At 40.2% G+C, this 18,082-nt stretch overlaps 1 protein-coding gene across 12 annotated transcripts in view; it reads right to left on the bottom strand.

Annotated features, from left to right (window-relative positions):
- Window positions 1-18,082, bottom strand: part of cacna1g (calcium channel, voltage-dependent, T type, alpha 1G subunit) — a 160,869-nt gene that overhangs the window by 49,180 nt on the left and 93,607 nt on the right. For all 12 annotated transcript variants that reach the window (XM_034039010.3, XM_034039015.3, XM_034039013.3 and 9 more), the window contains 3 exons: window positions 7,562-7,688; window positions 4,890-5,015; window positions 115-204 (listed from right to left, as the gene is read on the bottom strand). In XM_034039010.3, coding sequence (XP_033894901.3) covers window positions 115-204; window positions 4,890-5,015; window positions 7,562-7,688 — 343 coding nt within the window. The remainder of the gene's footprint in view (window positions 1-114; window positions 205-4,889; window positions 5,016-7,561; window positions 7,689-18,082) is intronic.

Raw genomic sequence — 18,082 nt, 5'->3', positions numbered from 1 at the left:
GTGATGAGGGGGTAATGTTATATGCATGTATATGCTGTGATGAGGGGGTAATGTTATATGCATGTATATGCTGTGATGACGTGCCGATGGCAATGGCAATGGTGTTACTTGTACCTGCTGGTCCACTCCCACTGCGTCCAGACCATCGTACATTATGTCCACCCAGCCGTCCTTCGAGGCGAGGACAAAGAGGGCCATCAGAGCCTGGGAGAGAGACAGCCAAGCAGGACAGCTTTACACTCACTGACACTGTGATGTAACAAGTACAATTTATATTTGTTTAAATGAGAATATGCTCATTGAATCTGTATTCCTAAAATGACTCTGACAAAGCAATCTTGTCTATCTCATATAGGACCAGAATACCATTTGTTAAGCTAAATCCCCTGCTGTGAAGCTCAGCCAGGCTTAAACTTTTTAAACAAATGCTGATTGTTCTAAGATCTAAGTATCGAGCTTCAAACAGATTTTATTTACACCTTGCATCTTGAAACTGATAACAGGACAATGTCTGTCTAGGGACAGACTTGATGGCTGTGAATGTGTATTACATATGGAATCTGGTCAAACATAGAGTAACACTGCTATCTAGTGGACGATGGAGAAGGTCTAGTTTGCAATCAAATTACCATTGTTTTCAATGGAAAGATATGTTAACTGGTATAAAAGCAGTATTCTTGTGAACTCATAAATTTACAAACATTGAAAATGTAGTGTATTAAAAGCCTTACTTAAATCAGTAAAAAATAAGCCATTTATCATTCAGGAAATGGATTAAAATATAATTCATTAGAATGATAATTGTTGTACGTATGTGATTTTATTTAGTACTGCATTGTGTGAAATCACATCAGGAAAATAGAAATGTGGTTATTAAGTAAAAATGTATAACTTGGGAAAAGTTATTTCACAAAAGATTATTTAACTAAATGCATTTTGTAAAATTTATGATGTAATCTGCTTACATTTAATACAGCCAATAAACTTACCTGATGGAAGGTTTACCAATGGAATGGCTAGGAGAGTCGACCAATTGAATGAGAAAATCAGAGAGACACACCTATTCTCAAATCTTATAAAAATTTAAACACAGGACATGATCACTCTCTCAAAGCAAAGATTGATCTCAAAGCAAAAGAACACCTACACTCTCAATGGAAAAGCTACACGGAAACATCTAAGTGTGTACAATTGAACTGAATCGCTGAAAAGACTCAACAACATCGCTGTAACATTTCAACTTCACGGAATGAAAACTAAAGCAAACAGCTGCTGGAAAACGACTTCTTGAAGAAAAGATCTTAATTCAAACGATGAATAAAGAAAACGTTGTTGCTACAAATCTAAAGGTATGCTAAAATACACAAAGAAGTAGTTAACAAGAATACCAAAGGGTCATTCCATACCACCTCAACCAGAGCCGTTGCCCGACCGCCTCAGATTTTGCTTGAAAAATTCACCTGGGGGTTTTCAGGCCCGCTGACTTCAGAAATGCTAATCATTTTTAAAATTTCCCCTTCGAGCTGTGACCTGGCAAAGGTCAACCTAAAGTGAAAAAGCGATCCTGACCAGAAAAATCACCCTGGGCTCAACTTAGATGCTACCATCATGTGTAGCACCTTGTTCGACTCATAATGAATAGGGCTTTCGAGAAAAAAATACCAGGAGCACCTAACTCGCTTTTGGCAAGTTTCCAGATGAGGGGTAAGTGACAAATTTTATTTGAACTTCAGTGCAATCCTTTACCCTGTAGGGGATGCGGATCCTAAAATGTTAGTATTGCTGCAAGAAACTTAGGGACCACTCTTCCAAATTTTGTGAAACACTTTTGGTTTCAAGTCCCCAAACTGGTCATTTACCCCCTCTAAGACATAGAAATCACCCAAAGATATTTTTGGATAGATATTGATGAGATCTACAAGAATCAAGCAAAAGATTTTGGTGTCCGCAGATTTTGGATTTTTGGCAGATTTTTGAAGTTGCATTTGTCATGCATTCGAGCATTGCTTATGGCCACTTTGGTGAGGCTAAAATACCACATAGTCCTAACCAAACTGGCGTTATTCTTCAATTTTGCATTGTCTGGGGTTCTATAGTAAAAAATGACAGGGTGTGCTTCCAGTGGCACTAGCTTGGAGCTGAGTGGTTATGAACTTGCGTGTGGAACTTTGTTACAGTGACACATTTGAAACTACTAAAACCTCACTTAGGTGCGTTTTAAAAACTTCCTGAGGTGCCTAAAAGAAGATCTGAAAGAGGACCATGCCACCTGCCTGCTCGATTTTGCAGAAAATTATATTTTTGTGATCCAAGACGTTGCCCAAGGATTTCATTTGGACAATTCTCAGGCAACACTCCATCCAAGTGTGTTCTACTTCTGTCGGGACGGTGAACTCAAGCACATGAGTGTTGCAGTGATGAGTAATGAAATGCAACACTCCACGTCGACAGTGTGTGCGTTTCAGAAGGAGGTCATTCCCTTGATCAAGTGGGCGGTCCCTGACTTGAAACATATACATTACTTCAGTGACGGAGCTGGTGTGCAGGTCATGTTCGTCTCTCAAGAAAATATTTAAGATCTTTTGCAACTTCAAAAATTTGCCAAAAATCCAAAGTCTGTGGATATCAAAATGTTGGTATTCTTGTAGATCTCATCAACATATATCCAAAAATATCTTTGGGTGTTTTTTTGGAGCCCCCCCACATGAGTTATTTAGGCCTAAACTTGGTAGAGATACCAAAAAATTCTAATTTCGGAGGGGGTTAATCACCGGGGGGGGCTTGAAACCGAAAGTGTTTCACAACATTTGGAAGAGTGGTCCCTAAGATTCTTACAGCAATACTTACATTTTAGGACCCACATCCCCTATATGGTAAAGGGTTGGGCTGCAGTTTGAATAAAACTCGTCACTTACCCCTCATCTGGCAAGTAAGTTAGGTGCTCCTGGTATTTTTTCTTGAAAGCCATATTCATTAGTAGAACGAGGTAGCATCTAAGTTGAGCCCAGGGTGATTTTTCTGGTCAGGGTTACTTTTTCACTTTAGGTTGACCTTTTCCAGGTCACAGCTCCAAGGGGAAATAAAAAAATTAAAAAAAGATTAGCATTTCTGAATTCAGCGGGCCCAAAACCCCCCAGGTGAATTTTTCTAGCAAAATCTGAGATGGTCAGGCAACAGAATGCCCAATTTTCTGGTTGAGTTAAAATACTTTTTAAATCTGTTCAATTAGCACTGCATTACAGTGTAAACAAACTGCATTGAAGCACACGAAGAGGAAACCATTTGTTGTGTGGCTTTGTTGGTAAGTGAATGTGAACTTGGCAGGCGGTCAGAGAGATGCATGAAATATTAATACTTAAATATAGGCATATATTTTTATTACTCGCAAAATATCTGAAGGAAGAGAGAGTATAGACCATTATTAAAAGAAAAAGGTAAGGAAGAGAGAGTATTAAAAATTAAATAATGTTGGGTTTTAGAATTAAAAATGAAGGTAATGTTGCTGCGGGGCCACGAACATGTTAGTCCCACCAACATCTTTTATTTTTAACTTAGACTAAGCAGTAGTAAATATATCAAAAAGTGGCATTTTACAATCACACAAGCCTGATTTTACTGTAGTGAAAACATTGGCTACAATTGGTTTTTCATTAAAAACGTGTAACTTAGTTGTTCTTTGCTGATATTAATGTTCAGCTTTCATATTGAAACGTGTGTACTTATTAATAATTTAAACGTATTAATAATTTAAACATTTAGGTATGATATGTCCCTGAATGACTAAAAGATGTAGAAATAAATGCTGATTGATAAAAGGGTGATTCAATATTTACCAATGATCACTAGCGCAGATACACTGTGGCTGACTGGGGCTGTTGCCACATCAAGATGAGTCATGCAATTTTATTTTTATTTTTTAAATTATTTATGTATTTATTTACTATTTACAGGCATGCACACTCAGGAACATTGGGAATAAAACAAATACTTCCGTGTTTTCTTGCCTAGTTCAGCACTCATTTTCAATCAAGAGCTATAAAAACACGCACTGCTAGATTATGCAGTAATACTAAAAGTTTACAATTATTTGATAATTGTTTTCACTAGAGGTAATATCTTTGTTGCATTGAATTGAAGAGAGCAAGACTTTAAGAATTAATAATTGTATAACTTATTTTAGTATATAATTACCATCTTTGTATACACATGTGTTTGCATTTCATCCGCATTTCAATGTATATTGTGATGGTGTATATTCCTAACCGGAATTTGGAGGCTTTAGGACCCTGGGGGTAAGGAGTGTACACTCCATCTTAGTAAAGATGGGAAGGTTAGGAGTCCATCTTGGTGAAGGTCTCCTGACGATCTCTTAATTGTACAATTGTTTACATTAATTGTTTGATTGGGGCTGTTTAAAAGAAACGACAATGTTTAGAGAGAGAGAGAGAGAGAGAGAGAGAGAGCAAGCACCTCAATCCTATACTTCATTTCAGCAGCATAAACAAAAGAGCGTGGAAACAAGGTTTTGTTTAAACCAATGCTTACAGGGCAAACAGGTTTAGCCTGGCCCTATTCAGATTAGAAGAATCACCTGGCGTTTAAGTTAGGATCCAAAAACCGGATTACATTTTCTTGCTCAATTTTTTTATTTGTTTTGTAATTAAAAATACGTTACAGTGTTTGACTAATCCTGCTGTGTGAACATTGGTTCTTTCGAGAAGATGCTGGTTAGTGGCTTAGCTTAGTAAATGGACAATATTTGGGGTACCACTGCACTTGTGGGACGGATTGCTCATTAAAATCTTTTGTATGTAAAGAGGAGATGATCTCTTCAGGGACAGCAAGAGATTTAGTAAGCACTCTGCATTAATCCTGGTGTCTCCACTCACCTGGCCCAGGTTGTCGAAGTTGTATTTGTGTCGGACCCACTTGTAGTTGTTCAGCAGACAGTCTGATTTGTTGGTGACATTCCTTATTTCCTCCCCTTGGCAGACAAAGAACTTCCCTTTAAAGAGCTGAGACAAGCAGGAGGGGTTACTGACAGACTGTGCACCTCTCTATCTAGCCATACATTTACTGTCTGTCTGTCTTCCCCTTTCTTGATCTATCTATCTATCTATCTATCTATCTATCTATCTATCTATCTATCTATCTCACCGGCGTAGATTGAGCTAGGGATGGTAGGGACATGTCCCTACCAATGTCAAGGGACCGTTGAATTGTCCCTACCAATAATTTTGATAAATCTGAAACGTCTTTTGTCATGTTATTTTATCCGCTCCACAAAGGGTTAACTCTCTCAAGATCCCCTCGTTGCTCCTCCCTCCTCCAAAAAAAAAACGCTAATTTGATTGGCTTAGGCACTAGGTTCTCAACCGGGCGGTGAACGTTTGAATAATAACGTACTAGTAATAATAACAGTGACGTGCTAAACGATACTCCCGATTTCACCCTTTGAGTGCAGCGAGTTATTAAAGAGAGAAAAAGAGATATCATTAAAAAGAATGGCACCCTGGGATTTGTAGGTGTTTGGTGGGGTTTTGGGATGTAATCAGCAGACAAGAAAACTACAAATTCCATAATGCATCACTGTAACACGGACTCAGTGCGCAGCTGACGTCAGGGACCAAGCAGAGTGTTCTGTTTTCATTGAGGCGCGAAAGTGAACAAGGACTCGGGAGTGAAAGGTGATTCTTCGGGTTTAAAATAAGGAACATTCTAGTCAATCTTAAACGGTGTATATTGTGCCACATTTTTCACATTTATTTTAAAAAATAAGAACAAATGTAATCAGTTAAATTCGATATTTATTTTGTGTTTGTTGGTTAATGCGTTGTCACATTATTTCAATCCTCCTCCTTCCTCCCTTTGTAACTAACTTACTCCTTGCTTGATATTTTTGTATCGTGTGTGTAAAAAGCGAACACGAACATATATTTGATTGAATGGACAGTGTGACTATCCAGGCGGCTAAATAAACGGTCTATATTATATAGGTAGTCATAAAAAAATATATATTAAAAAGTCAAATTAACCGGGGGGGGGGGGGGGGGGGGGAGGAGATATAAAAATAAATTTCAGTGGGGCGTGAGTAAAAAAAAGGTTGAGACCCGCTGGCTTAGGCTGGACTCTGGAAAGACGCTCATCTGAAGCTGCAGCTTGCCGGTCAGTCTGATATGAGTGAGAGCCACTGACTGAATGAAAGCCAGGTACCGCGGCTGAAGGTATTGTCAGCTCGTCAGCAACATAGTTTGAGAGAATAAACCTACCTACCTACCTAATGGGTAGGTAAGTAGGTTTATTAAGTTAGCGACCCATTGCTAGCTGCTAACCCCACGTCCTTGGTGGCTAGCTAGCTTATTTCACAGCTAATCATTATGTGTGTGTGTGTGAGAGAGAGAAAGAGAGAGAGAGAGTGTGTCAGTGTGCGTGAGCATGTTTTGATATCGTCAAGCAACTAACGTTAGCTAATCACTTCAATTTGGCTTTAGGTGACTAAAGCATAATGGCAGCCAAAAAAATAAAGATGGACATAAGGAAGTTTTTATTTACAAAAAGTCAAAGTGTAAATAGGAAGATGTTGTTAAAGTAATAAACACAATTGATAATGATTCTCATAGCAAATGAAAAAATAATTTACTAATGAAGTTAGCAGAGTAATACTTTCTAAACAGCATGCATCAATTTATCATTTTATCAGGTGAATGTAGCAGTACAACCTGGTAAAAGCAGTACAGAGGCAGGTGGAGCAACAGGGTCGCAGGTGAGGTCTGCAACGGCTTAGTGATAATAAAAGTGAAAGTGTTAGACTCAGTTTTGAGATATATTATTGTTTGAGGCACATTGTGATATGATAGTAGACTAATGCTGTAATACTCAGCAAATAAAGTTAGCATAGCCATATATTTTCTCTCTATATGACATGCATCAATTTATTATTTTATCAGGTGAATGAAGCAATGCACCCAGGTACGAGCAGCAGCACAGACACAGGAGAGGTAGGCAGAGCATGTGAGCGTGCATGCTTGTAGTGGTAGGGGTAATGGTAGCTTACAGTAAGGCTGGGATAGGTTATGATTCAGGTTATTAGTAATTCTATAGCAGGGATGTCAAACCAGCTTCCAGGAGGGCCACTTTATCATAGTGTTTTAAGTGTATACCAGCCAACTTCATGTCAATCAGATTATCCTCGTCATTCATTTCAAGCCACCAGAAGTGACCATTTAATAGCTGTCTCCTAAAAAATGTCTTCCCGGGGGGGCACACCCCTGAACCCCCCTAGCGACCGCGACTCCACCCCCCTAAAAAATTGTGTCCCCACCAATGTTCAAACCAAACCTACGTCCTTGATCTATCTATCTATCTATCTATCTATCTAGCTATCTATCTATCTATCTGTCTGTCTGTCAGTCAGTCAATCTGCCTCCATTGATATATTTCTAGTTATTTATTATCATATTTTTCTGCCTGTCCATCTGCCTGTCTGCCTGCCTGCCTGCCTGCCTGCCTGTCTGTCTGTCCCTCCATGTGCATTCTCCCCACAGGCCAGCCCCTCACCCACCTGCACACCCAGGATGCCGAAGATGATGAAGAAAGCGCAGCAGATCACCACGATGTTCCCAATGGGCTTCAGGGACGACATCAAAGTCTCCACCACTAGCTTGAGCCCTGGAGCTCGACTGATCACCCTGAGGAGAGAGTGAGAGAGACAGGGTGAGAGGGGGGCTGACAGACTGTGGGAGAGTGGGGCAAAGAGAGAGGGCTGGGGAGAGACAAACAGGGAGAAAGGGGTGCTGAGAGAGACTACCGGAGAGACGGCTAAGAGAGACAGGGGGCCGGGGGGGGGCTGAGAGAGAAGGACTGAGAGAAACATGGATAGGGGGGCTGAAAAAGAGGGCTGGGGAGAGAGAGAGACAGGGAAAGAGGGGGGCTGAAAGAGAGGGACTGAGAGAAACAAGGGGAGGGGGGCTGAGAGAGGGGGCTGGGGAGAGAGCCTGCAGGAGAGGGGGCTGACAGAGACAGCTGAGAGAGACAGAGGGCCTGGGGGCTGAGACAGAAGTACTGAGAGAGAGGGACTGAGAGAGACAGGGGAGAGGGGGGCTGAGAGAGAGGGCTGAGAGAGACTGTGAGAAAGGGGGGCTGAGAGAGAGGGCTGAGAGAGACTGCAGGAGAGGCGGCTGAGAGAGACAGGGGGCCGCGGGGAAAGGAGGGCCGGAAGACAGAGGCTGCGGGAGATTTAACACCAATTAGTCTAAACAGCTCAATGTGTCCTTTAACACAAGCTTTGTTAAACCATTTAAACTGTCAGAATGATTTTGACAGTAATAGAGTAATTGTTGTATAATAAGGCCTGTTTACATTTGTGAAGGGAAACTAATAAATCATACCCTAAGTTCCATACCCTCTTATTATGGGAGAGCAAGGTCCTGGTTTAATAGCTTGTTGTGGTTTAGATTCAGTTTGTATTTCTGAAGCACCCTTGCAGCCTCAACAAAGCTCTAGAAATTTCAGAGTTCAATGAAACATGTCTAAAGATTTAAAAGGCAGCGACTGAGGATTCAACCCTGGTCTTGAGAGATGAATGCAATGTCTGTCTGTCTGTATGTCTGTCTGTAGTGCATTGTAGCAGACAGTCAGACCTTTAAAACACTGTGTGTGTGTGTGTTTGCGTGTGTGAATCAATTATCCATTAACTATGCTTCACTGAGATGTTAAGAAAGGATGAAACACTTCAGAATTGAACAGCTGTTTAATTCTTCAGTTGATCAGCTCTAATTAGTTTCTCTCTTTTTGTTTATAAGCGAGACTAAATTGAATCTGTTGACATTGAAACTGTAATTACCTGTCTGGAACCATCAGTTCATTAATACCATTTACTCTTTACATGTGCAGAATATATGACATGTGTCATCCATAATTAAAAGAATCAGAATGTATTACTTGTCATGACACACGTGCATCTACATATGAAAAGAACTGAATAAGTAAAAGCAAAATAATAGGCAAGTGTATGTTAATAAATTATAATAATAAAGTAACAAACTAAATAAAACTAATAAAAACTAAAGCAAAACAATGTGTTTGAAAAGCTTAAATCACTATGCACTATGAAATTAGCTGGTAGGTGTGTTTCAGGCTATCACAATGGCAGAGGCAAAAATAATGGGCGTCACTTAGGATTAACTTAATGTTAATAGACTAACTATCAAACTAAATGAACACAGCACCCCTACACATGTTACAAAATGCAGCAGCAATATACAAGGCATGCACATTACTTAACAGAATGGTGAAGCAACTCACCAGAATGGGAAACGCCAAATTGCTCAGCGACTTGTGTCTGATTCAGGTTTTTTCCAAGAGCTCGAACAATTTCCAACTTTGTGTAGCAAAAGAAACAGCGGCGCATTTTGCCGTTTGTTTACATGCCATTTTGTAGCGATGAGGTGCACTCGTGGAAATCAGAATACAAAATAATTAAATGAGATGACGGCGGTTCTGGAAAGATTTAATAAACCAATCAGTGTTCCTCAAGACACTATCACGATACTGTACCCATTGTGAACGAATCGCTATCAGTGCCAAGAAGGTGTTCTTTTAAGCCAAGTTCCTGTTCCTTTAGCTGGAGAATTTACAATGGGGAAAAATCTGTTACACCACAAGGGTGTTCTCTTAGGCGAAGTGTTCTCTTAGGAGGTGTTCCTACACGCTGAGAGACTACTGTAGTAGTACAGTTTACTCTTTACAGTGTATATAACATGTGGCATCTATAATTAAGAGAATCATTCAAAACAACTTGCGATTATTATTATTATTATTATTATTATTATTATTATTATTATTATTATTATTATTATTATTATTAATAATAATAATTAGAATAATAGGTATTCTTGTCCAGGGTGTTAGGTTATTTTCTATGTTTGCTGCTGTCTGTTGGTTCCAATATAGATTTGTTATTAGTCTTAGGTCTTTGCCATCAATGTCGACCTCCATTAACATATGGATCATATCTGTATGTCATACTTTATCAAAAGGTATTTCATAGTCTATGAAACATAGAAATAAATCTTTTTGAACTTCTATAGCTCTGGATACTATGGAGAGAAGATTTTACGTAGTATAATAGATGTGGAGGGGATAACAATAGGTGGAAGAAACATAAATAATATTAGATATGCAGATGATACAGTACTAGCTGCAGATTCAGAAGACAAAGTAAAAAATGAGTACAAAAGGTGCCTGAAGCAAGTGAAGCTCGGGGACTAAAAATAAATATAAAGAAAGACGTACTTAACACAGGAAACACCACCAGGAACATCTTGACACAAATGAGAACAAGATAGCTTACATTTCTAGGACATACAGTGCCTTGCGAAAGTATTCGGCCCCCTTGAACTTTGCGACCTTTTGCCACATTTCAGGCTTCAAACATAAAAAAACTGTAATTTTGTGAAGAATCAACAACAAGTGGGACACAATCATGAAGTGGAACGAAATTTATTGGATATTTCAAACTTTTTTAACAAATAAAAAACTGAAAAATTGGGCGTGCAAAATTATTCAGCCCCCTTAAGTTAATACTTTGTAGCGCCACCTTTTGCTGCGATTACAGCTGTAAGTCGCTTGGGGTATGTCTCTATCAGTTTTGCACATCGAGAGACTGAAATTTTTGCCCATTCCTCCTTGCAAAACAGCTCAAGCTCAGTGAGGTTGGATGGAGAGCATTTGTGAACAGCAGTTTTCAGTTCTTTCCACAGATTCTCGATTGGATTCAGGTCTGGACTTTGACTTGGCCATTCTAACACCTGGATATGTTTATTTGTGAACCATTCCATTGTAGATTTTGCTTTATGTTTTGGATCATTGTCTTGTTGGAAGACAAATCTCCGTCCCAGTCTCAGGTCTTTTGCAGACTCCATCAGGTTTTCTTCCAGAATGGTCCTGTATTTGGCTCCATCCATCTTCCCATCAATTTTAACCATCTTCCCTGTCCCTGCTGAAGAAAAGCAGGCCCAAACCATGATGCTGCCACCACCATGTTTGACAGTGGGGATGGTGTGTTCGGGGTGATGAGCTGTGTTGTTTTTACGCCAAACATAAAGTTTTGCATTGTTGCCAAAAAGTTCGATTTTGGTTTCATCTGACCAGAGCACCTTCTTCCACATGTTTGGTGTGTCTCCCAGGTGGCTTGTGGCAAACTGTAATCGACACTTTTTATGGATATCTTTAAGAAATGGCTTTCTTCTTGCCACTCTTCCATAAAGGCCAGATTTGTGCAGTATACGACTGATTGTTGTCCTATGGACAGAGTCTCCCACCTCAGCTGTAGATCTCTGCAGTTCATCCAGAGTGATCATGGGCCTCTTGGCTGCATCTCTGATCAGTCTTCTCATTGTATGAGCTGAAAGTTTAGAGGGACGGCCAGGTCTTGGTAGATTTGCAGTGGTCTGATACTCCTTCCATTTCAATATTATCGCTTGCACAGTGCTCCTTGGGATGTTTAAAGCTTGGGAAATCTTTTTGTATCAAAATCCGGCTTTAAACTTCTCCACAACAGTATCTCGGACCTGCCTGGTGTGTTCCTTGTTCTTCATGATGCTCTCTGCGCTTTAAACGGACCTCTGAGACTATCACAGTGCAGGTGCATTTATACGGAGACTTGATTACACACAGGTGGATTCTATTTATCATCATTAGTCATTTAGGTCAACATTGGATCATTCAGAGATCCTCATTGAACTTCTGGAGAGAGTTTGCTGCACTGAAAGTTTTTTATTTGTTAAAAAAGTTTGAAATATCCAATAAATTTCGTTCCACTTCATGATTGTGTCCCACTTGTTGTTGATTCTTCACAAAAAATTACAGTTTCATATCTTTATGTTTGAAGCCTGAAATGTGGCAAAAGGTCGCAAAGTTCAAGGGGGCCGAATACTTTCGCAAGGCACTGTATTTTAAGGAGGAATGGGTTGGAAAACCTGAGCCTAACTGGTAAAATTGAAGGGAAGAGAGCAAAAGGGAGACAAAAATATCTGGACCAAATACTGGTGGACCTAAGAGAGAGAAATGGAAAGCATGTGAACTACACCAGCTGGCAGCAGACAGGACAAGGTGGTGGAAAATGATCGTCAACGTTTCCACCCATAGAGGGCAGCAGTTAATTACCATTATGGGTGATCTGTCACTTTGACACTTGGGCTGATCTAGCCTGCGTATTATAAGTCTGTGGCAGTCAACTATACCTGAAGAGCAGCTCCTGAACTCAGGTGAAAGCACTAGAAGACTGGAACATTCTTTTTCTAGAATTTTGATGTCATCATATTGTCATTATACTATACTTTTCTAGATTTGGGAAATGCACGATCCAGGTGTGGAACACGTGGAGGGGGTAAGCCAGTGCCAGTTCACTGGGTCAAAATGTGTCAAATATAATGTTTATCACACAACTTCAGAACAAATAATACTGAGCAAATGGAACTCGGTAAGCCAACCAGAAAAAGGGCACAGAGCTACATCAGTGCTTCCTAAAACCCACATTATTAGGAATTTCACAACATACTTCTCTGAATAATCTCAAAGCAGGTTAATGTGTTTTTACTGTACATTCTTTTAAATATAAAGTACAGTATAGAGATATAAACATCTCCAGACGGTCGCTGATAAAACCACAGCACCAAGCTCTCTCTGCAGCTACGTCAGTGAAACCTTCTCTTGCGTTCCTTAAAATCATATAATCATGCTCTTGAAAAGTATTTTAATACAAAGATAATCTGACTATAATTATAGCAGTTATAACCTCTCTTTGAAAATGGAACTGATTTTGAGTTAAGAATCATATATATCTATTTGTTTGAACTTAAAGATGTCAACATTTTGGTTTTATTCATATTCCAGTGAAGCTGTTGATACTGAAGATTGCATTGCTGACGAGGGATAAATGCATGAAGCACACATTAACAGTCACAAAATAAACTTCAATGCAATTACTACTAGCGGAAACATTTAACAAATCATCAGAGACAAGCAGAGCCGGGCAGCCTCGACTAGGTAAGTCAAATCTGAACGTTTCTGTAATATCATAGTAACATCTTACAAAGTCCTTGTAAACACCCTTTTTAATGCAATGCATGTTTAATTTACACACTTTTCTTTTTATGATTGACACACAGAATATTATCGTAGCCCCTCCTTAATTAGCCTAAAAATGAGCCACACTGTCACAGGCACAGTTTGCTGTAAAACTATGTCAAGATAAAACAATTTGAAAATGAAGGCAAGGTAGCCCAACACCAGCATGAGGAAAAACACCAGGGGAGCAATAACACTGTAACAATTTTTTTTTTTTTTTTTTGGTTCCTGGGTAGTAAGTGTTAATTCCTAATTGCTTATGCCTCAAAAGTATAGAAAATGGCTATTATTCCCCACAGACTTTGCTTTTGTGACCAGGACAGTGATATTTTGAAATTTACCTATTTTCCAGAACATTCCAGATAGATTCAGTGCTGAGTAAACTTGGAGTAACTTCTAGAACTTTCTAGAACTTTCCAGTAATATAAATAGTAGTATAAATACAGTGGCCTTAAGCCCACCAGTTCAGTTTAGTTCCAGCTGCCTAAGTGGATACATATCTGCATTTTTCTGAGATGACATCAAGGTCATAGGAGACTTCAAAATGGTGGCATTCCTGATGGGTCTCCAAGGCGGTTTTACCAAGTTTCCCTGCTATCTTTGCCTTTGGGACAGCAGGGACACCAAGGCGCACTACCACAGGCGGGACTGGCCACAGCGGACCGAGTTCTCTGTGGGGAGGAACAACGTCAAGTGGGAGCCACTGGTGGACCCCCGGAAGGTGCTGATACCACCACTGCACATCAAATTGGGCCTTATGAAACAATTTGTCAGAGCTCTAGATAAGGAGTCAGCAGCCTTCAAGTACCTTCAAGACTTCTTCCCAAGCTGTCTGAGGCAAAGGTCAAAGCCGGTGTCTTCGTCGGACCACAGATAAAGAAGATCCTGGAGTGCAATGAATTCCCCAAGAAGCAGCAGTGTGGAGTAGTGGTTAGGGCTCTGGACTCTTGACCAGAGGGTCGTCGGTTCAAATCCCGGTGGGGACACTGCTGCTGTACCCTTGAGCAAGATACTTTACCTAGATTGCTCCAGTAAAAACCCAACTGTATAAATGGGTAATTGTATGTAAAAATAATGTGATATCTTGTAACAATTGTAAGTCGCCCTGGATAAGGGCGTCTGCTAAGAAATAAATAATAATAATAAGCTCACTAGTAAGGAGAAAGCGGCTTGGAACAGCTTTGTCGCAGTGGTTCGGGGCTTCCTGGGCAATCACAAGGCCGAAAACTATGTGGAGCTGGTTGAGACTCTGGTGAAGAACTACGGCACAATGTGCTGTAGGATGTCCCTCAAAGTCCATATCCTTGATGCTCATCTTGATAAATTCAAGGAGAACATGGGAGCGTACTCGGAGGAGCAAGGCGAGCGCTTCCACCAGGATATACTGGACTTTGAACGCCGCTACCAAGGACAGTATAACGAGAACATGATGGGAGACTACATTTGGGGGCTGATTCGTGAAAGTGATTTACAGTATAATCGTAAATCTCGAAAAACTACTCACTTCTAAATCTTTTGTAGTCATTTTTGTATTACTTTAGTATAAATACATGTTAATTTGGATTCATATGTTGTTTTTTTCTGACTTTATGTGAACAAAAATTCGCAATTTGGAAACAGGTAAATTTCAAAATATCACTGTCCTGGTCACAAAAGCAAAGTTTGTGGGGAATAATAGCCATTTTCTATACTTTTGAGGCATAAGCAATTATGAAATAACACTTACTACCCAGGAACAAAAATTGTGTTACATACTGTAACGAGTGCTGTGCAATTCAGTTACATACATCTACACAGTGATATATGGGACATCTTAGTTATTAAAACAATGAAGAAACAGACACATGATCATTGACTGCCTTCACCTTTTAACCCGTTCTGTTCCTTGCACTCTCTCTCGCTCTCTCATACTGGTTTCTGTACAATCCCCAATTAAAGGGTTCATCACATTTAGCTTCCGCACATAACTTTTGAGGGTGCCACTTCACTTGATTATTGAAATCTGTTTTTGAAGAGGGTTGATTATCTAGCCAGGGATACCAAGATCAATCAATCAATCAATTTTATTTTTATATACCTTTCACAACAGGTCGCCACAAAGCTCTTTACACGGATAAAAACGATACATATTAAAAAAAACAATAATAAACAACAAAAAACAGAATAAAAACAAAAATATCTAAAAAGGGTAAAAAATTTGGATATATAAGTTATATTATCCTCCTGGCTGGCCTCCCTGCGTCTGCCACCCGTCCGCTCCAGCTCATCCAGAACTCTGCTGCCCGCCTGGTGTTCTCTCTGCCTCGCTTTGCCCACGCTACTCCACTACTCCGCTCGCTCCACTGGCTCCCGATCACCGCTCGCATCCAGTTCAAGACTCTTGTACTAGCCTACAGATGCCTTGACCAGACTGCACCCAGCTACCTCCAGACCCTCATCTCTCCCTACACCCCCACTCGACCTCTCCGCTCCGCCTGCACTAGAAGACTAGCTCTACCTGCGCAACGCTCCCCTGCCTCCAGAGCCCGCTCCTTCTCCACCCTTGCTCCGCAGTGGTGGAATGACCTTCCTACAGATGTCAGGACTGCCCAGTCCCTGACCACATTCTGGCGCCTCCTCAAGACTCACCTCTTCAAAGAGCACCTGTAGAACTCCTCTGTTTGTATCCTGGGACACTATCACCCTTCATGTAAATGTGCTTTATTTTGCTCTTATCTGCCCCCTATTTTACTGCATTTAATCCTGTACTTCAGAATACTGTAATCTGCCAAGTGTTTAACCTGTAGTACTTTGTATTTAATCACATCCTGATGTAACTATCACTATTTAATCATATCCTGATGTAACTATCACTATTATCTGCTGTATTATTGAATTGTGGTTTGTCACACTTGCACTTTGCTTGAACAAAAGTTATTGTATTTCTTGCTCTTATTGTATTACTTGTATTGTAACACTTGAAATGTATTTGCTTACGATTGTAAGTCGCCCTGGATAAGGGCGTCTGCTAAGAAATAAATAATAATAATAATAATAATTATAAAAATGTGTTTTTAGTCTAGTTTTAAAAAGAGCAACAATTGAAATATAGAGACAAGAGTATATCAGCTCATCTAGATTTGAAGGCATTGGCTGAAGGGGCTTCTCTAATTGTGATAGGCAAGTTGTTCCATAATTTAGGTGCCATATAACTAAAAGATCTACCACCTGAGTTTTTTTTTCTGAATAATCGGTACAGACAGTAAGCCAGCATCCAACTGATCCTTGACGGACGGCACAAGTAACCGCTGATAAAAAGGAGGTCTCCTCCTCAATTTTTATAAACTGAAACTTGTTTGCGAGATAAAACCGGAACCAGGTCAAGACAGTGCCTGATAATCCCACCAAATGTTCAAGACGATCAATTAAAACAGAGTGATCATCGGTGTCAAAAGCTGCACTTAAATCAAGTAAAACAAGGACCGAAGGTGAGCCCAGGTCAGAGGACAGCAGAACATCATTCACTACTCGGGTTAGTGCTGTCTGAATACTATGATAAGGCTTGAAACCTGACTGAAGTTTCTCAGAAATATTCTGTGCATCAAGAAATCTATTGAGTTGGCCAGCCACTACTGTTTCTAACACTTTGGACAGAAAAGGGAGATTGGAAATAGGCCTGTAGTTATTAAGAACAATGGGATAAAGGGTAGGCTTCTTAAGAAGGGGTTTTACTACTGCAGTCTGAAACAAGTCTGGCACAATACTTGATAAAAGAGAAATGGTAGGTAGTTAGTATATAAGGAGTCGGAATGGGGATAATGACACATTCCCAACCTGAGGTGGCTAAATACCTTTATGAGTCTCTTGAGTTGACAGGCATATTAAAGAAGCCATCAGTGAAGAATAAACCCTTCTAATAACTGATATGCATCACAGTGCTGTGTGTTAACACACCCGCTATTGCAGACCACCCAAGTGACCCACATTTCGAGGGTCAGACCCGCAAATTGACACTAAAACCGGCAGGCCCACGACAGTCATTGTACAATCCACAAAATAAAACTTATATGTAAAAAATTATCCATATATGATTGTATGTACACTCCATTCATTGATGGGTTCTTATTTCAAGTTGCAAATGATATCATTTTAAATTAATCAGTGTTGTTGTTTACTTTTTCTTTTATTCTTTTGATTCAAAATGTATTTTGAATAATATTGTCCAAGATTTCGGGATCCCCCTCCCCCAGTCAGCCACAGTACATACCCTGGAGCAGCATTCCAGTTGATGAAACGTGGCCCAGTGTCTGCAAGCCAAGCAGTTTCTCGGGCGCCTTGGTTTAACAAAGCAATAAATATTCCTCATAAGATCCCCATCCGTCCCCCCGCGCCCCTCAAAGCAACTCAAACGTGAAAATAATGATCTGCAAAAGTGTAAACAAAAGCCCAGCTCTCTGGAACTCTAAAAATACATTCCCCTGATTACCCTGGACATGTGTTTTGAATTAGCTGTTTATTTTCGCCTGTCCTGGAAAAGTTTGTGTGACTAACAGAGCGCTGTCTAACAAGACTAGGACAGCACCTATGTCTCTCCTCCGGTCTCCAGCAGGGGGCACTAACAGTGGGGATGAGGGGCACTGCTGGAATCAGGAAATGTAGAACACACACAGTATGTGTATATAATGTGTAGCTCCTGACACATTGTGCCAGTGGAAAGTGTGCCTTGTCCAGGTTTCTGTGGTGTGGGCCACTGTAGCACTTATCTTTACACACGTTTGCGAGTGTGACCTGTCATGAGTTGGGATGTCATTCTTATTGGAAACCATTCCAGGAACTCCCGGTAGACTGTGCTGATGGGACGTCCCACACCCCGAATATTATCTTTTTACTGCTAAGCAGGACTGGATGTGAACCGGCGACCCAGCACACTATATATATAGTAAACAGCAGCTCAAAATCTTCTCCCACTGTAATC

Source organism: Acipenser ruthenus, chromosome 17 (genome assembly GCF_902713425.1).
Source record: "Acipenser ruthenus chromosome 17, fAciRut3.2 maternal haplotype, whole genome shotgun sequence".
NCBI classification, from domain to species: Eukaryota; Metazoa; Chordata; class Actinopteri; order Acipenseriformes; family Acipenseridae; genus Acipenser; species Acipenser ruthenus.
The sequence above is the reverse complement of the archived record's forward strand: the minus strand, read 5'-3'. Positions and strand labels throughout refer to the sequence as shown.